Raw genomic sequence first — 20,977 nt, 5'->3', positions numbered from 1 at the left:
TTACAGCAGAATAGGTCTGCTTGAAAAAAGCTGAAGCTGCATCACAGGTTTCTTTGGTTTATGGCTTTCTATATTATTTTATCGTATCTATTGCTTTGTGCTTTGCCCCACTGTCTCATAATCTGCCCCTGTTCATGGAATGATAAATAGAGCATGAATTAATGAAAAAAAAAGAATGTTTTCACTTAAACAGAACCTGTTTATCAGAAGGCTGTGACGGCAAAAGTTCTAAATGTGCCTCAAGAAGCCTGAGGTGGAACTTGTTTCGGTGAGCGAACAGACACATTCAGTCTCTCTCTCGCGACTCGGTTCGGCTCAGCTCGGCGCGACTACAGTCTCCCCAATGACTCTGCTTGATGACGTCAAACCAAGCGTGGAAAATGAAGGGCTAAAATTAAACTCAATCAGCGCGTTCCCAGAGGCTGGTGAGCAGGCACCGGGGGGGCTCGCCGCACGAGCTGCGCGTTCCGATCGAGCACCGGCGGCGCGTCGGAGCGCACGTTCCTCCGCGGCGCGGCGCGGTGCTGCAGTTCAGCGTCGGTGGCGCGACACAACACGCCGCGCAGCCTCTCACTCATCTCGGATCTGAGCACCGAACATGTGACCAACTCGCCAGGACGCGACGGGATGTGAAACGAAAAAGTCGTGTTGCAACTCTTAACTTTCCCATGGAACAGCACTTGTGTGCGTATAATTCAATAATGTGCGAGTCCGCGGCTCACTTCAGCACCAGGGGAAACTCGCCGGAGCTGTCCGCGGTTCTGAAATCATTCGGTGCCAACGACTCAGCCGGCACAACGTTCACCACAGCACGAACATATCAGCCGAGGGTTTTAATAATTATACATATATTTCGATCATTCAAACGCGATCTTTCTTTTCCACAAATCCAACAATTGCGTGCAATACTTATAGGCGCCCCGCGTCCAACACCCCTCCCGGTTTTAGACTGATATTCTTGTTAATTCATATCCCGTCGGTATCCACCAGAGCCCAGTGTTAGGGTGGCGTTGCTGCTGTTTCCCTCCCCGTATGTGAAGTCCCGTATGGATGCGCCGGAGAGGAGCTCTGCGCTCATAGGGGAGGGACGAGCCAAGTCCAGTTCGGTTCAGATCAGGAAGGAGCGCGCCCGCAGAGCGCGACAGACGGCGCCAGGGGAGAGACGCACGCTTTTCGTGCCGTTTGACAGTCTTCGTGAAATATCGATTTACCTCACAGAATTCCTTCAGAAAGAGATACAAAGTGAAGTGGATCCCCAAAAGACACGGGGGAGACATGCAGCCGGCGGCGAGGCGGACTTTGCTGCTTCTTCTAGTGGTTTTGATAACGCAAGGTAAGCAGGATTTATCCACAGTAAGAGTTATGGGAAACGCGTTAGGGATAAGTTGATTCCTTGGTTTGAATAACAAGGTGTTGATATTTGCGCGTCTGTCGTCACAGGTAACGTGTTGTGATGGTTCAGTCTAAGGCTTCTCCGTCAGTTTGTCTTATGGACATGAGCTTGTCTCAGCTGATAGAAGTCAGGAGATGACTTTCTGGCCAGTGCGTAAAAGCCAAAGAAGTGCATCATCACTGAAAGGTCGTCGACTGTCAGGCTCATAACTTTTATTTCTTCCGTTTTTATTATTTTGGAAATGACAGAACCGTTACGACATCCGGAGGACGTAAAGCCAAACGATCCATTTCAGCCGTATGAATATTTTTCACGATGGTGAGTATAAGCTTGATATAAACCGCAGCCATGACTTGGTGTCGTGTTCACCACGCATATACAATTGGAAATGCAGAACAATCTGGGGCAAAGTCGCGTGAGTCGCGATTTCAGGAAACCGAAACAAATTAGAAATTGTCCACACGATGCGTTTCCCAGTTCAAGGCCGGTGACGGAGTTTGCACATGTTACAAGGGGCCTGTGCCAACGTTCCTCTACTGAGGCATTATGGCAGATAGGAGTTTTTGAGTCAGGGGGGATTGGCCGCCTGGGGGGAATTGATAAAAAAACCTATTTCGTCTAAATTGAGTGTGTTCAGGTTACAGGTTGTGTTAAGAGTTAAATTAGATCGAGGAGTCAAGTAATGATGTTGGAAAGAAGGTTGTTTTTTTAAAGAAAGAGTCTAGCTTTGTCTGTGGATCTTCAAAACTAGCTGACTCTGATAGGATGAGGAAGAAAGAGGGGGCAGGGAGAAAGGAGGTGTAGTTAAGGATGGAAGGAAAGAATGGAGGAAGGAAGGAAGGAGGGAGAAAGGTAGGAAGGAAGGAAAGCACCCAGAGACTCAATCACTGACTGCAGCTGAGGCGGAGAGCCTGCATCTGACCTGGAGCCGCTGTGTGGAACAGATGCAGGGAGTCGAGCGTAATTACGCGAAGGCACTTCAAACCATTAACGTAAACATTTGCTCCAAGGGCACAAATAGCTGCTATCTGATTTATACAAGGTTACAGATAGGCTCTTTTATGGTTTATCAGCATATTCCATTCATGACCCCCTTTGGCTGGGAGGTGTCTGTGAATGATCCCCCCCCCTCCCCCCCACTCTCTCTGTCTCTCTCTTTTTCAGAGACATATATAGAAGTTGTAACTAAACCATTTGTAAACCAAATCTCAGTATGTAAATGTCAAATCAGGCTGGGTGGTTGAGTATATGTATGAATACATATTTACAAATAATAGGGACATTCACAAAAATTTTAAATCTGATACCTCTGACAAATTTAATTACATTTAAAACTGTCATACACATAGAGCTTATTCTACATAATAACTAATCTGAGTAAACTTACAAATTTGAGTACACACAAACACACACACACACACACACACAAACGCATTTACAAATTTAAGTGCAAACATATAAAACACATACACGTGTCAGGTATAATTACAGGTGTTCTGCAAAATCACAAATCCAAGTGCACCTTTTGAAACATGAGTATACATCTACAAATTCTCTTACACATTTTCACAATAATAACCATCCCAGGCTCCAAAAAAATTTTAATAACTACGTTCTGTGAGAAATGTAATGCTTATGAGGTCAAACCCTTTGAGCGTAGACCTGAGCATAACAGGAAGGCATTTATAGTGATTGTAATGTTCATCACCTCATCTGTAAAATGTGTTTATTCAGTTCTCTACAATATTTGCTTGTGGGAACTAAAACACCATTAACACTTTTCTGGACATATTTAGGCAACTCAGAGAATTTGGATACAGTACAAGTATTTCCTGTAAGGACAATTAAACCAACAGAACAAGGGTTGCAAGATGTTAAACTGAAGCCCCTATGCCCCAACATAAGGTAATATGACAGGTGTACCAATTACATTTCCTCCATACCATATTTGATGAAGGTTAAAAGTAAGCAAACATTTTTTTCAGGGCAATCTGAGTATAGGCCGCCACAAATTGTTGAATAAAATGAGATGAGGTCATATTACACTTCCACCACTCAAGTATATATCCACAGCGGGGCAAATTCAAGCACACACTTCCTGTTCCGGTGCGACCTCCAGCCGCCTCCGTCGGGGTCACAGCTCACGTCTGTTCATCTTTGACTGTGTGGATGTCCACGGTTGGCCAACAGAAAACTAAAATGCAAAGGGAATACACACACACACACACGCCTACACATTTATAAATATATATACATTATTTGCTTATGGCAGTTTCGAAATGTGCGACAACTAATGTGCTATTTCAGCCTGTTGGTATGTTCACGATGCTGTCCCTTGTGTTCACATAGAGGTTGCTCTCTTAATGTGTTTGAATGCATGACTGATGATCCGGTCAGTGAACTGTGGTGATGAGGTGTATTGTGTATGTGTGTGTGCGTGTGTTTGTGTGTGTGTGTGTGTGTGTGTTTGTGTGTGTGGTTGTGTGTGTGTGTTTGTGGCTGTGAGGTAACCAAGGTATTATATCACATTACATTTATAGAGCAGAGCAGAGGGGGCGTGGCCAAGCCCAAACTGAGTCACAGATAAATGTCTTGTGAAGAGTCTCACACTGCGACGATCCACTCACAGCGCCGTGATCCTCCACCTGTCTTCATGGACACAAAGCCTGTTCACTAGATTTCACAGTTTTACCCGAATTTCTATGATGTGGGAGCATTTTCTTAATTTACATGAAGAACACATGTTTCACACATCAACAAAGTCACATTTTTGTTCAGGTTCTGGTCACACGTGCCAACACAGGATCACTTCTCAATGCTTTTCCTCACATTAAGTTAAAAACCACACAAATACTGTCCCCAAAAAAACACATCAATGTAGCTTAAATTTCTCATTCTGGATGGTCCAAGGTGACATTTCCTTAAGCCCAGAGCCACTTCAGGCTGTCATTTACACCTAATCAGGACAAAATGTAAATTTCCACGTGAGAAAACCATTGTTGAGATATTGGACTGTAAAAGGCAGAGGAGATGCTCTCACATGAATCATATTCAAATTCATGTAACCCAGTTATTAGGGAAGAGTGCCCTGAGGGCAATATGTGCAATTTCCATTTGATCCTCTAGAAGGTGAAAAAAGTTAATTTTCTGTCTGTGTGAAAATATGGGCACTCGGATACGTGTGCGGTCTTGTGCGAATGTCACATGGCTTTTAATAGAGCTATATTGGCTCTATATTAGTGGCTGTCTGCTGAAAAAAGATATTTAAAATGAATGAATAATACACAATGGAAAGAACTTATATATCAAAAGAAAGAAAGTTGTTTTCGGGTTTTTGACAGAAAGTAGACACACACACACACACACAAACACACACACACACACACACACACACACACACACACACACACACACACACACTATCCCATCCTCTCCTCTCTGGCTCTTTGCACCTGCCTCTTATCTCCACCTTTCCTGCTCCCGGTCTCCTTCTCTTTACTTCCCCTCTCCTGTTTAATCTCTGTCATTTGAATTTCCCCCCATTTCAGCTGAGCTTCACTGGCACAAAAGGAGGAGTAACACCAGCCAGGCAGCTCACAGCAAAGCAAATGCTCCTTTATACAGTGTTAACCATAGACGCATTGTACATAAAGGCGTAAAAGTGAAGACACACTCCATCGTCTTTCTCTGTCTTCCTCTCTATGTCTCTCACACACTCTCTTTTAAAAGCATTTGCATTCTCAGGGGGGAATGAAGGCTACAGTAAATGGCCTTTATGGTATCGTCTCAAACAGCCCGTAAAATGGTCTCCCCTTCTCCATCACTCATTATCTGTCCTTCACTCTCCCCCTGCTTCCCTCCCATACTCACTCTCAATCACTGTCTTGAATGACAGTTAGCCCTGGAATATTTTTTAACAGTGCACAAGTTGACCTCCAACCCTTATGTTTTGGTTGCATTAAATATCTCATGGGACCTGCTGTATATTTGAAGTAACTTTGCCTTCTAGGCAGTTTTTTACAGATTCTAAACTTTTAGTTGAATAATTGATACTGTACTTCTGAGTTCATGAAGTGTACTATGCTGCTGGTATTACTGTAATTAGGCATGGTCCTCCTCCATCTCCTTTCCGTTCCTCTGTCATAATCCATTCTTTATGAATTTTGAATTCCAGGACACATACTGTAGCCCAGAGCCATTTTTTTTTTACTATTAGGACCAGTCAACATGTCTGCCATGGAAAAGGTCAACTATCTGCCTGGCTGCTATTTCAGATTTTGGATTGGTAGATTTTGTGTGTGTGTGTGTGTGTGTGTGTGTGTGTGTGTGTGAGAGAGAAAGGACATGTAGCAGGGAGCAGCTCTTCCGTTGTAATTACACCAACAAGCAGCTGAAGCACCATGGAAGTCAGTTTCAGTCCATCTAATTTCTCCATTTCTTAATCTTTGAATTAAAATGACCTTTTCCCTCTGTTCCTTTCTATTCTGTTTGTTTTTCTTTTCCAAAGAAATACTACTGGAAAAATTGTGCATCGAAATGGATCGGATGTGTTTAGTGTTTAGTACCCTGCTTCCTCTATTTAGCATGGCATTAGCACATGCTAGGCAGCTACCAGACAGAGGGCTATGAAGTCTGGATTCACGTAATCTTCTGAGTGACATTTTAAGAAGGCTTTGCTTTCAATCTGTCTCTGCTTCTTCTCTTCTCCTTGTCTTGGTGTGTGTGTACATATATATATATATATATATATATATATATATATATATATATATATATATATATATATATATATATATATATTTAATTCTTCATGTCTTTCTCTCCAGAGGGCTGTCACCAGGAGTTCAGCACCAGCTGGCTTTCTGGTGTCATTGTTGTCTGCATGAAGATGGTTATCTCCTGCCTTTGAGGGGGAGGGGGGGATCTTGATGTAATAGGGTCAGCAATGTTTCATCATCAGGATTTCAAGGCTCTCTCCATTATAATTAAGGGATGTTTTCACTCATCTATCCAAAACTCAATATGGCTGGTTTTAGTCAAAAGAGGATAGTATTTTAAAAAAACAAAAACAGTTTAGGGCAGGGGTCGGCGAATAAGGTTTGGCTGCGGGTCTATTTAGATAGCCAGAACATAACCAAAAGGTGATAGGTTTTGCGCAGCATTTAGTAAATAGGCCTAAAATCGTGGTGACACATAATCTGGCTCGTGTTGTTATTCGTCAGTTTGTAACACTGACCACCAACACACAAGTGGTGTAACGGTAACCAGAGGCTTGTGCTTTGCAGTGAGTAACTCCCTGACACTTTAAGAGACGCACTAGAGATGAGTTGAGTACTCATCCGTTCAAACTGCAAGAATGATCACTGTCCGGACTCAGTTGGCTTCAAAGCAGCAGAACTCTGGGGAACTCTGAACTTTTTGACATGGTTCACTTTGAAAACTTTCTCGGCTCACAACTAAGATTTTTCTACTTGGTGAGGAGTGCCATCTCACTATTGTTGAGTATAGTAACTAGATTTACTTAGACCTTAAAGCTCTGCCAATACCCACGTGTGGTTTCATACATCAGGTCCCTGAACTTCAGGTTTGGCGAACAGTGCAGGCAAACAAACTTGCGTTCAGTCCTTTCCCATCAAGCAGCTCTGATATGGAGTTTGGAGAGTTAACAGTACGCATTGAGGTTGAGATTAAATGACAATCATCAACACAACTTCTTGTCAATCCCTCCTCTTAAGTAGGCAAATCGAATCCAGTGCACCAAAGTTCACTAGCAATTAAATAAATTAAAATACTTTAATTCAGTATTTGTTAAATGTCTATTGGTGAAAAAAATATTGACCATAAACGGTATAATTAAAATCACCATCTTTAAATTAATTACCTTGGGATTCTGAATCAATTTTGGATGAATTTAGCATTCATGTCATTGTGGTGAAGTTTTTCGCATGATAACATAAACCTACAGCGCTGTTGCATCACTTGAGAGACCTCAGTGTTCTTAAGTAACGTCTAGGATGAGCTACAAAAACAACTTTCAGCACATCACCTTCTGTCCTCAGGCTGCAGTCGGTAACTCCTCTGCAGTGGGTTTAAATAGCCTGCTGTGCATTGTTCAGGTAGACATGCTCATATTGTTTCAGTTACTACCCGTATAAATAGTGAATAAGGCCCTTCATATTTTGTTTATGCACTTAAGCAGCAGTCTAGCCAAGCACATATTTAGGTTAATTAAAATAAATCATGTTCACATACATTACAGCATGAACCCCTACAGCTGCCAACACCTTCATATGTGTGGACACCATCAGTCAGGTGGAGTAGAGCAGAGGACACGTGTGTCACTGTGATTTATCTCCAGTACATTTGACTCAAACTTAAATGAGGGTATATTAAATCTTGGATGAAGTAATATACCACCTTGCCATAATGCAGGCTAAACAAGCAGACAGTATGGCCTTTAGTGTGATACTCCACCCATTTGATTCAAGCACTCAGGTCAGTTACAGTGTTTTCTTGTTGTGACAACAGTCACAGTATTTGTACTGTATGTAGCAGAATTAAAGCACTGCACGATTGATTGAATCTCTCCCTAAAGCTCAGAACCCCAAACATAAATATAGCCACGGCCTGGAGGAATAACCGACCTATAATAAGAAGTATATAGACATATTGGCGTTGTACACTACATACTATACAGATTAATGGGACTATGGCAATAATGCACGCTCGATAGTTTGTTGTCAAAAGGTCAGGATCAGTTTGAGGAGAAGAGAAGAAAAGAAATGTATAAGTCTTTTGCCAACAATGGTGTTTCAGCAAGATTAACATTTGTGCTTTCTGTGATATTTGTTAGGATGGTTCATATTGGGAAGGTAAAAGATGAGTTATTCGGCTTTGATTTTGCAGATCCAAATTTGCTATCAACAAAAATTGGACTTTAGTGATTGAGAACTCCTGGGTTAAGGTTTGGTATCTTAAATAATGCTTGAACATCTGCAATTGTAAAATCTCAGGAGACAGTGTTGGTGTGTGGTGAGTAGCTGGGAGATGTCAAAGGCAGGAGAAGGTCTGTCATGGCATCAGTCAGTTCGACTCTGGAGGGCAGGTGATAGGTTTGGAAGCAGGACCTAATGACAGAAGTCTCGTGGGTAACTGAACTGAATTGAATTCAAATGAGGTGGTGTGACTGGAAGATGTCCTGCCACTCAGCTCAGGGGAAATGGACAGTGTGAGGCACCAGTTTCCTGTCCCTTTCTCATATCCTCTGTGAGAGAGGGGATAGATAAACCGAAGACAGTCAGAAAAATAATACAAAAACACACTATTTATGAATTTCAATGCTATACCCATCCCTTTCAGAATGGACGTGGCTGCTCTGGGCTTCCACACAAAACATTTGTTAATGCCCGTTACATAGAGAAATGCCCTAAAAGTTATGAATGTCACCAAGTTGTGCAAAATAGGCTATGACTTTATTACTTTATGCAAAGAAGCGAAGGACAATAGGGACCTCTTTAGACACAATTCGTCAAATATGCTAAAACATTTATCCCACAAACTCAAATGACTTACTGATGTGATGCTACATCAAAATCGGAAGAGGCTGATCTCTATGTTCTCTCTGTTTCTCACTGATGATCTTTGTAGTGTGACTTGAGTTGATTAGAACTGACTTGGAGAGTGGAGGACTTGGACAGTTAGACTCGTACTGAATTTGTTTCTTTTTTCTTTCTTCCCCTCTGCCCCCTTCAGACTGCTACTCATCCAAGGGAGAGGACCGGCTGTTCAGGAAACTGTTCAGAAGATATAACCAGTTCATCAGACCAGTGGAGAACGTGTCCGACCCCGTCACTGTGGAGTTTGAGGTTTCCATCTCGCAGCTGGTCAAAGTTGTGAGTTCCACCCCAACACACACAGAAATTTTAACTTTTAAACTTGTTTAAATCACCTTATTTGCACATCATTTTCATACAGCTCTGTATGTTTTGTTAGTGCATGTGAAATGAATGTGACCAAAACGTTTCACTCTTAGGATCCTCTGAATAGCATGTGAGAGTCTGTGACTGTGAGACGTGTTCCCGCGACCGTCTTTATCATACTTCCTACCTTTGAAACAGAAAAGCTGAAAGATAAGCTGCGGGAACGAGATGAGTGAATATAGTCTTTATTTAGTCCGCTCAGTTTCGCAGATTCCGAAAACGGCACACAGTCTTGTTGTAGACTGCTGTTATGCTTTGACAGTGTTAAGTTTAACACAGCTCATATGCATGTGTGGGCTCGAGTGCAGTCAATGTATGTGTCACCATGTGTGTTTCTGTGCACATATTTTCTCCCCCTATATATGCGCTGACGTATCTCTGTGTGTGCGTCATGTGGTATCATGAGAAAATCACAGAACTGCAAATCAAAAGTGAATAAGGGTCACAGGGAAAGGTGGAGAGGAAGGGACATCTGCGACCTCTCCATCTATTATTAATGTGCTCATAGTCGACCTTTTCAGTCAATCAGCTCCAGCTTTGGAGGACAAAGATGATAGGATGAATTCACGCTCTTTCTTTTTTTTATTCCTGTCTGCATTTTTTCCCTATATCTTTTTGTAACACTTTGCAACAATGCACTCGCTCTCAAACACAGAGTTGTGCAGGCTAACAAGCGAGTGCCCTTCCTCCTCTGTGTCTCTGCAGGATGAGGTGAATCAGATCATGGAAACAAACCTGTGGCTCAGACATGTAAGTACACACACAGAAATACACGCACACACACATACACACACACACACACACACACCATCTTGGGGTCTGCAGAGATAGAGGTAGCCTGAGGAGGGGTCATGTTAACACATATCTATACATACTAAGCAGACATCAATATGGGATGCCACGCTCTGTCGTTTCTCTCTCTCTCTCTCTCTCTCTCTCTCGGTGTGTGTGTGTGTGTGTGTGTGTCAGTTGCATCACTGATATGTTAAACACAGTAAGAACAGAGGGGAACAGAAAAGTGAACAAGAAAACAAGCCTATCTCAGATAGACTCTTGAGTGCAATCAGCTGCTGATCAAATCAATTCAATTTTATTTGTATAGCGCCAAATCACAACACACATTATCTCAAGACACTTTATATAGTGAGGTCGAGACAGAGAAACCCAACAGTTCCCAGAATGAGCAGCGCTTGGAGACTGTGGAGGAGAAAAAGCTCCCTTTTAACAGAAAGAAATCTCGAGCAGAAACTCAGTTGTGGGAAGAACATCTGCCTCGACCAGTTGGGGTGAGGAAGAAAAATGGGGTAGAGAGGAGGAGAAAAGAGAGAGAGAACAGTTGTATAAACGTTGCTTTAAGCTCTATGAGACTAATTCAGACTAACCATAGTGTTAGCATTATGGTTACTCACATTCTGCGCCTCATCAGATCAATAGCTATGACCTCACCGTCTTCCCAACTTTGACCTCTCAGCCACCTTCTCAATCTAAGTTTCTCTCACTATAAATATTAAAGATGGATCCATCCATGGATGGACCACATGACAGCTCCCCAAAAGTTAGTCCAAATCACCCCGCCTCCCCCATGTTAGTGGATGGAACGTGGACCAAACTTGGAAGTCACGTTCAGTAAATTTTTCTCAAAGATGCTTTCTGTGATGTTAGGCAGTTCTTATCACACTGATGTATGTTCAGGTGCTAATGTTATTTTATGCTATAAAAACGAGGTGAAACGTCATGACTGACAGCTGAGACTGCCGAGCATGTGCAGTGGTGACAATAGTAACCTCAATACCTTGACTCCACCCCTCGATCACAACTGTGACTCCAAATGACGACAAAGGCACAAGATGGTGGCACCTGTATCTTGGATATTCTGGCTTTGTTTTTATACATCGGGAGGAAGTGGAGAGGCGTCGTCCATCTTTGTACTATCGATGATACAGATGTTGCCATGGTTTAAATCAGAGAGTAACTGCACGTCAGTGCAAGACCAAAGTTTGATGCTGATGCGATTAAGTGGTGGAAAAGATCACTCTGTGATCTCTGAGCTCTCCAATTAGAATGCACTGAAAGGCTGTACAGGCTGATCTCATTTGCTGTTTGTAATGACTTTACTGTTTATTTATAACACGGCATCACTAAGGAGACGCTGTGTCAACACCGCAGTCCCTCATAAAGACTTTGAACCGCAGCCCATGGTTTTACAGCGGAAGACGTTTCAGAAAGCCCCCCCTGATGAATTTATTACATCTGTTGTGCAGTAACGCTGCAGGGGATTTCTTCTCTAACTGTGCAGATTCTAAATTTGTTCATTCTATGCTCTTTAAAACCAAGTTCCATTGGTACTACTGCAGACATTTTTGGGCTGTTGTGGCTCAGGAAGTAGAGAGGGTCCTATATTAATCAGATGGTCAATGCTTTGAACCCCCGGCTCCTCCAGTCCACATGCTGAAGTGTCCTTGGGCAAGACACTTAATCCTAAATTGCCCCTGATGGCTGGACCCGCAGTGTGTGAATGATGTGTGATAGAAAAAAAAGCGGCTTATGTGTGTGTGACTGTGTGAATGTGACTGGTGAAGTAAAGCACTTTGAGTGGTCGATAAGACTAGAGGAGTGCTATAAAAAACAGTCAATATTTACAATCTTTTTTCTTTTTCTTCTTCTCTATCCCTCGTCAAAAAAGTCAGACCTAACATTATATAAAATAAATAATTTAAAACAACTACATTAGCTGGGGTTGTTTTGTTGTTTTACCGTACGTCCCCAATAGTTTTTGTAAACCGAGTATAACTGAGTCTGTACCAAAGATGGTTGATGGTGACAAGCTAGCTGTTCGGCCCTTTCAAATAATGGTGATGCAGCATTAAAAAAAAGAAAAACACAGATCAAATAGACCTGCAGGTTTTCAGTGACTGTGTACTTTTCTCATTGCTGGGATGTCATGGTCATAAGTAAATGTGGAATTATCTGTATGGTACAAAAATAATATAAAGACTTTGACCTATCAGCGATGACATCTCCAGCCAATCATAATGTAAACTGCTGGGATAGATAATTGGAAAAGCCAGTGTAGCATGAAGTGGTTAAATTAACAGCGCCCCGGTCGTAGCTGGGTATAAATCAGCCTTGCTAATGAATGAATTCATCTTGAATGACATGCAAATAACCAAGACTAATGGATGTACGCCTTGTAAAATGTTACCCGCAGGTATTTTGACAGAACAACAAGTAAACACACTCTTCTTTCATCTCTTCCAATGAGTTATTTACTCATATTCTCCTCTTCTCTCTGATATGCTCCCCATACATAAGTGACAATTGTGAAAGTGTAATTATTTGCTACTACTGCGACATTAGGACTATTCCCAGAATGATCTGCTTAAAACAAAACACTTGTCACTTTTTTTTTTGCCAAAGCAATAAAGGTGCTTAGTGTTGCTTTTTTAAATATGTTTGTTTCCTGCTATGAAATCCTTATTTGGCTTTAGTGTAGAACATCAGGGAAGTTCTGCCTGCAGTATAAACACATTTTTTAAAACAACCCCCAAAAGGAGGGTGTCTCCCGCGACTGATAATGTGTGTAGTGTACAATGCAAAACACAAAACAGATAGTTGACTCCACGTTATGCGCAAAATTATTTTCTCTTCTTCTCTGTCAGATATGGAATGACTACAAGCTGCGATGGATGCCGGCGGAGTTCGACGGGATTGAGTTCATCAGAGTTCCATCTAACAAGATTTGGAGACCTGACATTGTGCTCTACAACAAGTGAGGATGTCAACGTGATCACAGTCGTCTTTGTCACCACACCGTCATTGTGATTAAACACTAATAGAGCAACAACATCGGCGCTTTCCTAAGTGGTGGCGATATGAGTGATAAAATAATGACTGACAGGAACAGATTAAAATAATGGTGCTAGAGGGCCTCAAATCATTTCGAGACGAAGTCAGGTTGGATGGTTGGCTAATCAAAGTGTCCAGAAAAAATAACTTTTGTATCTTGTACTGTCAACCGTCAACATGGTTTGTTTTTACCCAGACCAAGATCGTGCTCCATCCTTACAACTGCACCAGGCAATATGTCAATATTGGCGAGGACCAATGACTGCATATAATGATAAAGGCATCACTTGAAGAGATAAAACCATTGAATTATAACCCAACTATGCAGTTTCCCCTCAGCACTATGGGGCGATGTAGCTTCTTTCAGCTCATCGTTTTGGTTTTATAGCCCAAAACTTTACTGTTTGGCTTCACTCTTGTGGCTCTCATCAACTTTGTTTTCATGAAGGGTCATGAGTTCATGACAAGGTTCATGAATTAACAACTAGCTTGTGAACATAGCTGAGCATTTAAGCTGCTAAAGAGCCAGGCATTCACCGAGGCTTTGGCAAAGTCCAAACTCAACTTGAGCAAGATTGAATATTGGAATATATTCATCGTGTCACCAGAAACATCATTCAAAATAAATGTTAGTGTTGCTCTGTGTCTGCACATGTGTACGTGGGCTCAGAAAAATGCTAATCTGAATAATTTTAATAAAGGTCATTTGGGTAATTTCAGAAGGCAAGGACAGACAAATTATTATCGTTCATGTAAAACAGCTTGTTATTTAGAGTGTAACTTCACCCCCAACTCTGCATAATTTACAAAATTACAAAAAAAGAGTGGGCAGGGGGCTGAGGGGTAAGGGAGAGAGCAAGGGCTCTTGAGAAGGGGAGGACCTTTCTCCTCCACATTCCCCTGAGGTGGACGCTAGTGTGGTGGAGGACCATGGTGGTCCTGAGGCAGATCAGCCCGAGACGTTGGCTCCAGTCCCAGTTATGCCAAAAGCCGGAGCTCTCAGAGCCAAGGCAATGCAAATGCAAGAGAGGGTGGGAGAGATAAAATGTCCAACAAATCAAGAGAGACACACTGCCAATACTGTCTTTACCCAGGTGTGTGTGGGCACCGCAGTGGCCTGTCTCGCTTAATGTGTGTTGTATGAAGGTGCCATAGATAAGGCTACGCTACTGGAATAAGACCAGACCCCAGTTTGTCTGCAGACACCATTTTCCCAGTCTGATAATATATCTGCCCACATTTAATCAGAGGGCGTTAACTTTAATATTAATATCATGATGCCAAACGGTTGACTGTGTTGCACTGTCATTTTTGAATTGGACAATTGCCTTTTATTCCTCCAGCTGCAACATGGCAAAACAGACAACAATGTGATCACATTAAAACAACATGATGTCTGTTTTTCTGGGTCAGTTTTTGATAGGCTCTATTCTCCCAATTGCAATTTGCTTAATTACGGACTTACTTACCTCTCTCAATAGCAGTTTTGTATTTCACAATTATGTGTAATGCAGCTTCATTGTCCCATGTTTTATAATCCTAATGCTCTCTCTCCTACCTCCATAACCTCACCATTTGATCCCCTCTCTTGTGTTCCTCACTTCCATTTTCTCCTGGTCTCTCATCTCATTGATTGATGTCTCTGCCTCTCTTTAACCTTTGTGTCCTATTCAACACCTGCATATGCTTGTATCATATGTCCTCATACACACACACACACACACACACACCATTTACAGCGCTGTAGGTGATTTCCTTGTGGAGGACAAGACAAAGGCTCTGCTGAAGTTTGATGGAACCATCACTTGGATTCCTCCAGCCATTTTCAAATCCTCGTGCCCCATGGACATCACCTACTTCCCCTTTGACTATCAAAACTGCTCCATGAAGTTCGGCTCCTGGACTTATGACAAAGCCAAGATTGACCTGGTACTTATTGGGTCAAAGGTTAGTGTCAGTGTTAATGTGTCCACTATCAACAATTTATTTATATCATTGTTGTTGTTTTTTCTCTCTCCTGTATGCATGTATTCTCGGATCTTCATTCTTTTTGTTTTCTGTAAAAGGGGAATCACAGATTTTACACACACGGGTCTAATAATATTGGTGGTCTGTGAAAACAGTTGTATAAGGTTGAATTTTATTTTAAATGTATTCTGTCGCTCTGGAGGAAGCTTTCTAATGTCTTAGGAAATAACCCTGATGATGATCATTGGTGGTCATCAGGTTTACTTTGTCAAATATATCCCAAAAAAACATAAACATCATAAAGTGGGGGCATTGAGTAGGATTTAGGAGGGGGGGAGATTAAAGAAAAATCCTAATGAGTTGCATTATCTCAGCCTCTGCTGGTTTGATTTTGATTGTTGTTTTGTAAGTCTATTTCCTGTTAGTACTTCAGTTTTATGAAAATTAAGTAACTGAAGTATCCCTTTATGTGTCTTAAAAATAATAAGTTAAAAAAAGAAAATGAAAACCTGTGTTTTTTTTACTAACTTCTCTGCTGTAAAGTGCTTTGACATGATGACCTTATTTACCATCAACTACAGTGATCAGTGGAGGGAGCAACAGATTTTGGGTGCATATGGACAAAATCCTGGTGAAAACTGGTTTCAGGTTGATTTGCACCTTCTTATGATGTCATATTTTCATCATAAGCTATCATATTATTGGACATGGTCCTTGTAAGAGATGGTAAGTTGACCCTGTTCTAGTGTTAACTTGACCTTATCCATCCCCTAGGTTAACCTGAAAGACTTCTGGGAGAGCGGCGAGTGGGAAATCATTGACGCTCCGGGCTACAAGCATGATATCAAGTACAACTGCTGTGAGGAGATCTACCCGGACATCACCTACTCCTTTTACATCAGGCGCCTGCCACTCTTCTACACCATCAACCTCATCATCCCCTGCCTCCTCATCTCTTTCCTAACAGTGCTGGTTTTCTATCTCCCGTCCGACTGTGGAGAGAAGGTCACGCTCTGTATCTCCGTCCTGCTCTCCCTCACTGTGTTCCTGCTCGTTATCACAGAGACCATCCCCTCCACGTCGCTGGTCATCCCGCTCATCGGAGAGTACCTGCTCTTCACAATGATCTTCGTCACACTCAGCATCGTCATCACCGTGTTTGTGTTAAATGTACACTACCGCACGCCAATGACCCACACCATGCCAGGTTGGGTGCGCTCTGTGTTCCTCATAGTACTGCCAAAGATTATGCTGATGCGGAGACCGATTGATGAAGACAGCAAGGCTGGGGGGTTGGACAGTGGGGAGGCAGGAGGAGCTGGAGGGGGAGGAGGAGGCCGAGGAGGGAAAGGAGGGAAGAAAAAGAAGAATAGCTTAATGCAGGTAAGCAGTCCCTTCCCCACTAACCTATATCTGTGTTGGCCACTTGAGCAAGGCCTTGACCTAAGACAGGACAATTCTAGGATCAGAGCCTAAGGGGTGCTGAGCACCCAATGATCCAGAAATGTCCCCTTTAAAAAAAAAGAAGCAAAGACTGTACAATTTTGGACTATCAAGATACACATACAGACAGGAACCCCTTGGATGTAATATATAGCAACACATAGCAGTTTCCCATAGGATTTTGAGAGACTATTTTAGGGGGTCCCCCTTTAATAGTCTCTCAAGGATCTCCATGACACCCCCTTGTAGAAGTTGTACTGCTTTAAGATCCCACAGATGTATCCCAGATATTAGCACACCTCCAACGCATGGCAGCAAATGAAAAAAATTCTAACCATATCTATATAGAAAGTGAAACGTAACCTGAACTCCGGTTGTGATCTCCAGCAGGTTGGAGGAGGCTCCCTCAACTGTCTGGAGTTCGGGGACAGTAATTTGTCCTCCATAGAGGGCTGCACTGGGAAGAAATGCCCTTGCCCCTGCCAGCACGGCAAGGAGACCCCGGAAACACCAGACACAGGGAATGTGACACGTCAGCTGAGTCCACAGAGCATCAACACAGTGGTGGCATTTTCTATGGTTTCACCTGAGATCAAACAGGCCATAGAGAGCGTCAAGTACATCGCTGAGAACATGAGGAGCCGCAACAAGGCCAAAGAGGTGAGTTATTTGCAGTATTAGGGATCACTCTGAATCTCAGTGGATACGCAGAAAAAAATAATTCAACACAATGTAGGCTTTTCATCTGGAGCTGCTGTTGTACAGACACACCCTCTTCAATTTTACCTTACAAACCTTTACCAGAACACTGTCACAGCATGAAACGGTTAGTTAGTGACTTCTTTACAAGGACATATATTTGCCAATTTTGCTTTTTGCCTATGAAAACTGACTCTTACTTTTGTGTTGAATTTAGCTGTAGTGTTATAATACTGTTGACATTGTTCAATCTGTTTACTCGTAAGTTTCATTTGACTATTTTGCACTTTATCTTTTTAAGAGATACAGCTGACAAAACTTCAGAATTAAACCTCATGGGAAATATGATATTCCAGTGTTTTTCTAAACTTTGCATAAATCTACAGTTGCTCATAGAAAGCAAACACACAGAAAAGTGTGTTTTTGATGCATAATGAATTCATGCACAAACACTCTTGTCTCTCGCAGGCCAGTGCTGCTCAGCACTGCTGTGATTCGGAGCAGCGTTGTTTGCAGATCCTGAACTGCTCCATAACTTGACAATAGCATGCGTTAGAACCAAAATGATTTTAGATTTGAATGGAGAGCTCACCCTCCTCTCTCTGTCGGTTATAAATACTGTGGGTGAAATCTCCCAAAGGGGAGAAGCAGCCTTTGATATGCAAAACTCATGGCTCAGTCTAGCTTTGTCTAAACGCTTGTCACTTCTTTCGACGCTGTGGTTTGAATGTGATTAGCATAATAATTTACTCCACAAAAAATGTTCAACTCTTTCCTCTCGCCTTAGTTTTTTCCAGTCTTTCCTTCTTTTCATCCTACCTGTGTAATCCTCATCTCACCACATCAACTCCCACAACCTCTCACCCTCTGACATTCTGAATCACCCACTGTGCACCTTTCCTCAACTGTTTATGTATTTAGAAAAAAAACAAACCGAAAACATTATTTCATTTGACTCAACTGACACTTTCCTTTGACTCCTCACACTTCTGGTTTTGTCCCCTTCCTCACTCGCAGGTGGAGGATGACTGGAAGTACGTTGCCATGGTGATTGATAGAATCTTCCTTTGGGTGTTTGTGACCGTGTGCGTCCTTGGAACCTTGGGCCTCTTCATTCAGCCGCTTCTTGGCTTTGTCTCCTAACCACTGACCAATCAGGGTTTGCTGTGTTGTCCAAACCTGAGCAAGTGACTAACTCTCAGGTCTCAACTGACGAATCAGAAATCAGTTTGCGGTCCTAAATCACTATTTGGTGTGCTAGTTTTGCTTCTTGCCTTATACAGAGAGCAATGACTACAGAAGCAGGAAGTTGAAGAAATCCTTTTTTAAGGTTTGCAGACCAAGGTTGTGCGCCTTCATTTTAAGCCTTTTAAAGCTGCACATTTTATGGACGAAAAAAAACAACTTTCCTGTCAACTTGAACACAGATCGTTGGTTCGCAAATATTAAATATATCTGTTTACTTTGGAAGCAGTGAAATAATTCAAGATGCCATTTGATACATTTAAAGTTATGTTTTGAATGTAGCTTAACCACACCAAATTCAAAGATTTCATTGAAGGCAAAAGTGGAGCTGGTGGTCATAGCTAGCAATTTTTACATGTTAGAAATTATTTCTATGGCTTAGTCAGTTTTAAAAATGTTATATTGTAGAACAGGGGTCACATTAAGGTCTTAAATTGATTTACCTTACACTGTATTTTGGCCTTGCAGAGCAAAGTTGGTTAGACAGAGTATATTAGAGCTTGGCTGGGATCAGAACTTGGCACAACAAATAGTCCTTCAGGACTGGAACCTGAACATCCAACAGATGCTATTGAACTGAGAACTTTCCACAACCACTAGACATGATACGAACTCTCTACCACACGAAACAAACCAGCAGCAGCTATTTAAGTCCTAACCCCGGCCCCATCGAGTTGACTGATGACTGTCGTATTCGCTCCCCAGTCTGATTCATCAATCTGCTCACTGTCAGAGCCGATCGCGCTCACTGCTTCGGTGTGTCATTTCCAATTAGTGTTCAGATTTCTGGCACATGTGGCAATGTTTTTTAACAAATAAGGGCAAGCTGTTCTTCTTTTTGTAATTCGAAACCATGTGTTTATTAGTGTTCTGATTAATGTTTCACAGGGTAATTGGTTGGCCTGCTAAACATTGGATTAACTCGTACTTGATTGGTTGCTCCTGAAATAGCATCACATTTATTACTTCATGTTAGGATTCTATCATCTAATTCCATGGTTATTATTCATAATCTTTTTTTTGGTCTCTTTTGATGAGCTTTTTTATTCAGAGCAAACATGCACCGCGAGGAAAATGCATGACATGCATTTGGGTGCTTTGACCACAAACACATTGTTCTCAGATTACAACATGACAAAGAAACTGCCCTAACCTGTTTAATTCTTTATTTAATTCACCCATTCTCATTTTAGTTGATGTGTTATGTTTCGATGCATCCAAATTGAAAAGCTCATGTTGAAGGGAGCAAACAAGTTTGTATAAATGATCTTTGCTGAACTGAAAATAAATGCAATGTTTCTTTGATTTGTCTCCCTGGTAGAGCATTTACAATGTTCCTGTTTCCATTACTCACAAAAGGCAGACCACCAGAGGTATAATTAAACCTCCAGCTGCGACATCCAATTAAAATCATAACATTTTAGTGCTATTCAAACATCATTCCAGTGTTATGCCTAACACTGCCACATAATCACATTGATCTATATCAGAAGACCAAAAACCCAGTAAAAGTCTACACGTGTAAATATAAGTTGCATTGGCAGGGACATGGACTAAATCTCAGATATGCATAGTAACATGAATAACGGAAACTTGCATTACTGGATTTAGTTTCTGACTATTTGGGTTTTATGTGATATGTAGTTTCAGTCTAGGGGCTGTTACAATATATATTTTGGTGCGGAGGAAACGGAATGATCTGCACCGAGAACCCAGTCCCAGATTCAAAGAAGCAGGACCCCCTTTTTTAAGAGTGTCAAGACTCATATTCAAACCCCCAACTATATGATTATGTGATAATGAGAAACTGTACATTATTCATAATTACATTATTTATTCAATATAATAAATCAACAGCAAATTCCTAACTTTAAATATTGTAATATAAATCTATGTTTATAAATAGCTTCTACTTGTATCTGCCCCATTCTGAGTCCACCTTTATTAGACATTTGTTGTCAACCGACATTAAAGAGGACATATTTGGCAAAAATCACTTTTTCAGTGTTTGTGCACATAAATGTGTGTATACGTGGAGCCTGCCGGCCCACAAACTGTGAAAAAAGATCACCCTGTCGTTTTTTTGTGAGCTGGCTAAACCCTACAGCCTAACTCTGAACAACTGGTTCAGATTTCTCTCCCACTCTGATGTCACAGTTGGACTCTTTTAGGTGATCCTGCCTCCAATCTGAGACTCTCCACTTTTCTGTTGACGGGGCATGGCATTTCCTACACATTTTGAAATCGGTTGACCAATCACTACAGACTGGGCCAGCTGGCCAATCAGAGCAGACTGGGGTTTATCCGGAGGGGGGCTAAAATAAATCCAGGCGTTTTAGACAAAGGGTGAAAAAAGGAGATGTAGGAATGGGTAGAATAAGAACACTGATGCCTTCTCTGAACA

General features: G+C 41.8%; 1 protein-coding gene across 2 annotated transcripts; it reads left to right on the top strand.

Moving 5' to 3' along the window:
- The first annotated feature begins 884 nt into the window (after window positions 1–884).
- On the top strand, window positions 885–19,878 carry chrna6 (cholinergic receptor, nicotinic, alpha 6). 2 transcript variants are annotated; one of them, XM_035638417.2, is made up of 9 exons: window positions 885–1,333; window positions 1,642–1,711; window positions 9,146–9,285; window positions 10,078–10,122; window positions 13,032–13,141; window positions 14,958–15,165; window positions 15,961–16,569; window positions 17,017–17,289; window positions 18,346–19,878. In XM_035638417.2, the coding sequence occupies exons 2-9, from the start codon at window positions 1,693–1,695 to the stop codon at window positions 18,469–18,471; spliced, it is 1,530 nt and encodes a 509-aa protein (XP_035494310.1). In that variant the 5' UTR covers window positions 885–1,333; window positions 1,642–1,692; the 3' UTR covers window positions 18,472–19,878. The 2 variants fall into 2 exon arrangements, with proteins under 2 accessions (XP_035494310.1, XP_035494309.1); XM_035638416.2 differs by lacking the exon at window positions 1,642–1,711.
- Window positions 19,879–20,977: the final 1,099 nt, after the last annotated feature.

This window comes from Scophthalmus maximus, chromosome 8 (genome assembly GCF_022379125.1).
Source record: "Scophthalmus maximus strain ysfricsl-2021 chromosome 8, ASM2237912v1, whole genome shotgun sequence".
Lineage (NCBI taxonomy): Eukaryota > Metazoa > Chordata > Actinopteri > Pleuronectiformes > Scophthalmidae > Scophthalmus > Scophthalmus maximus.
Note: the sequence above shows the minus strand (reverse complement) of the source record. Positions and strands in the feature narration are given on the sequence as shown.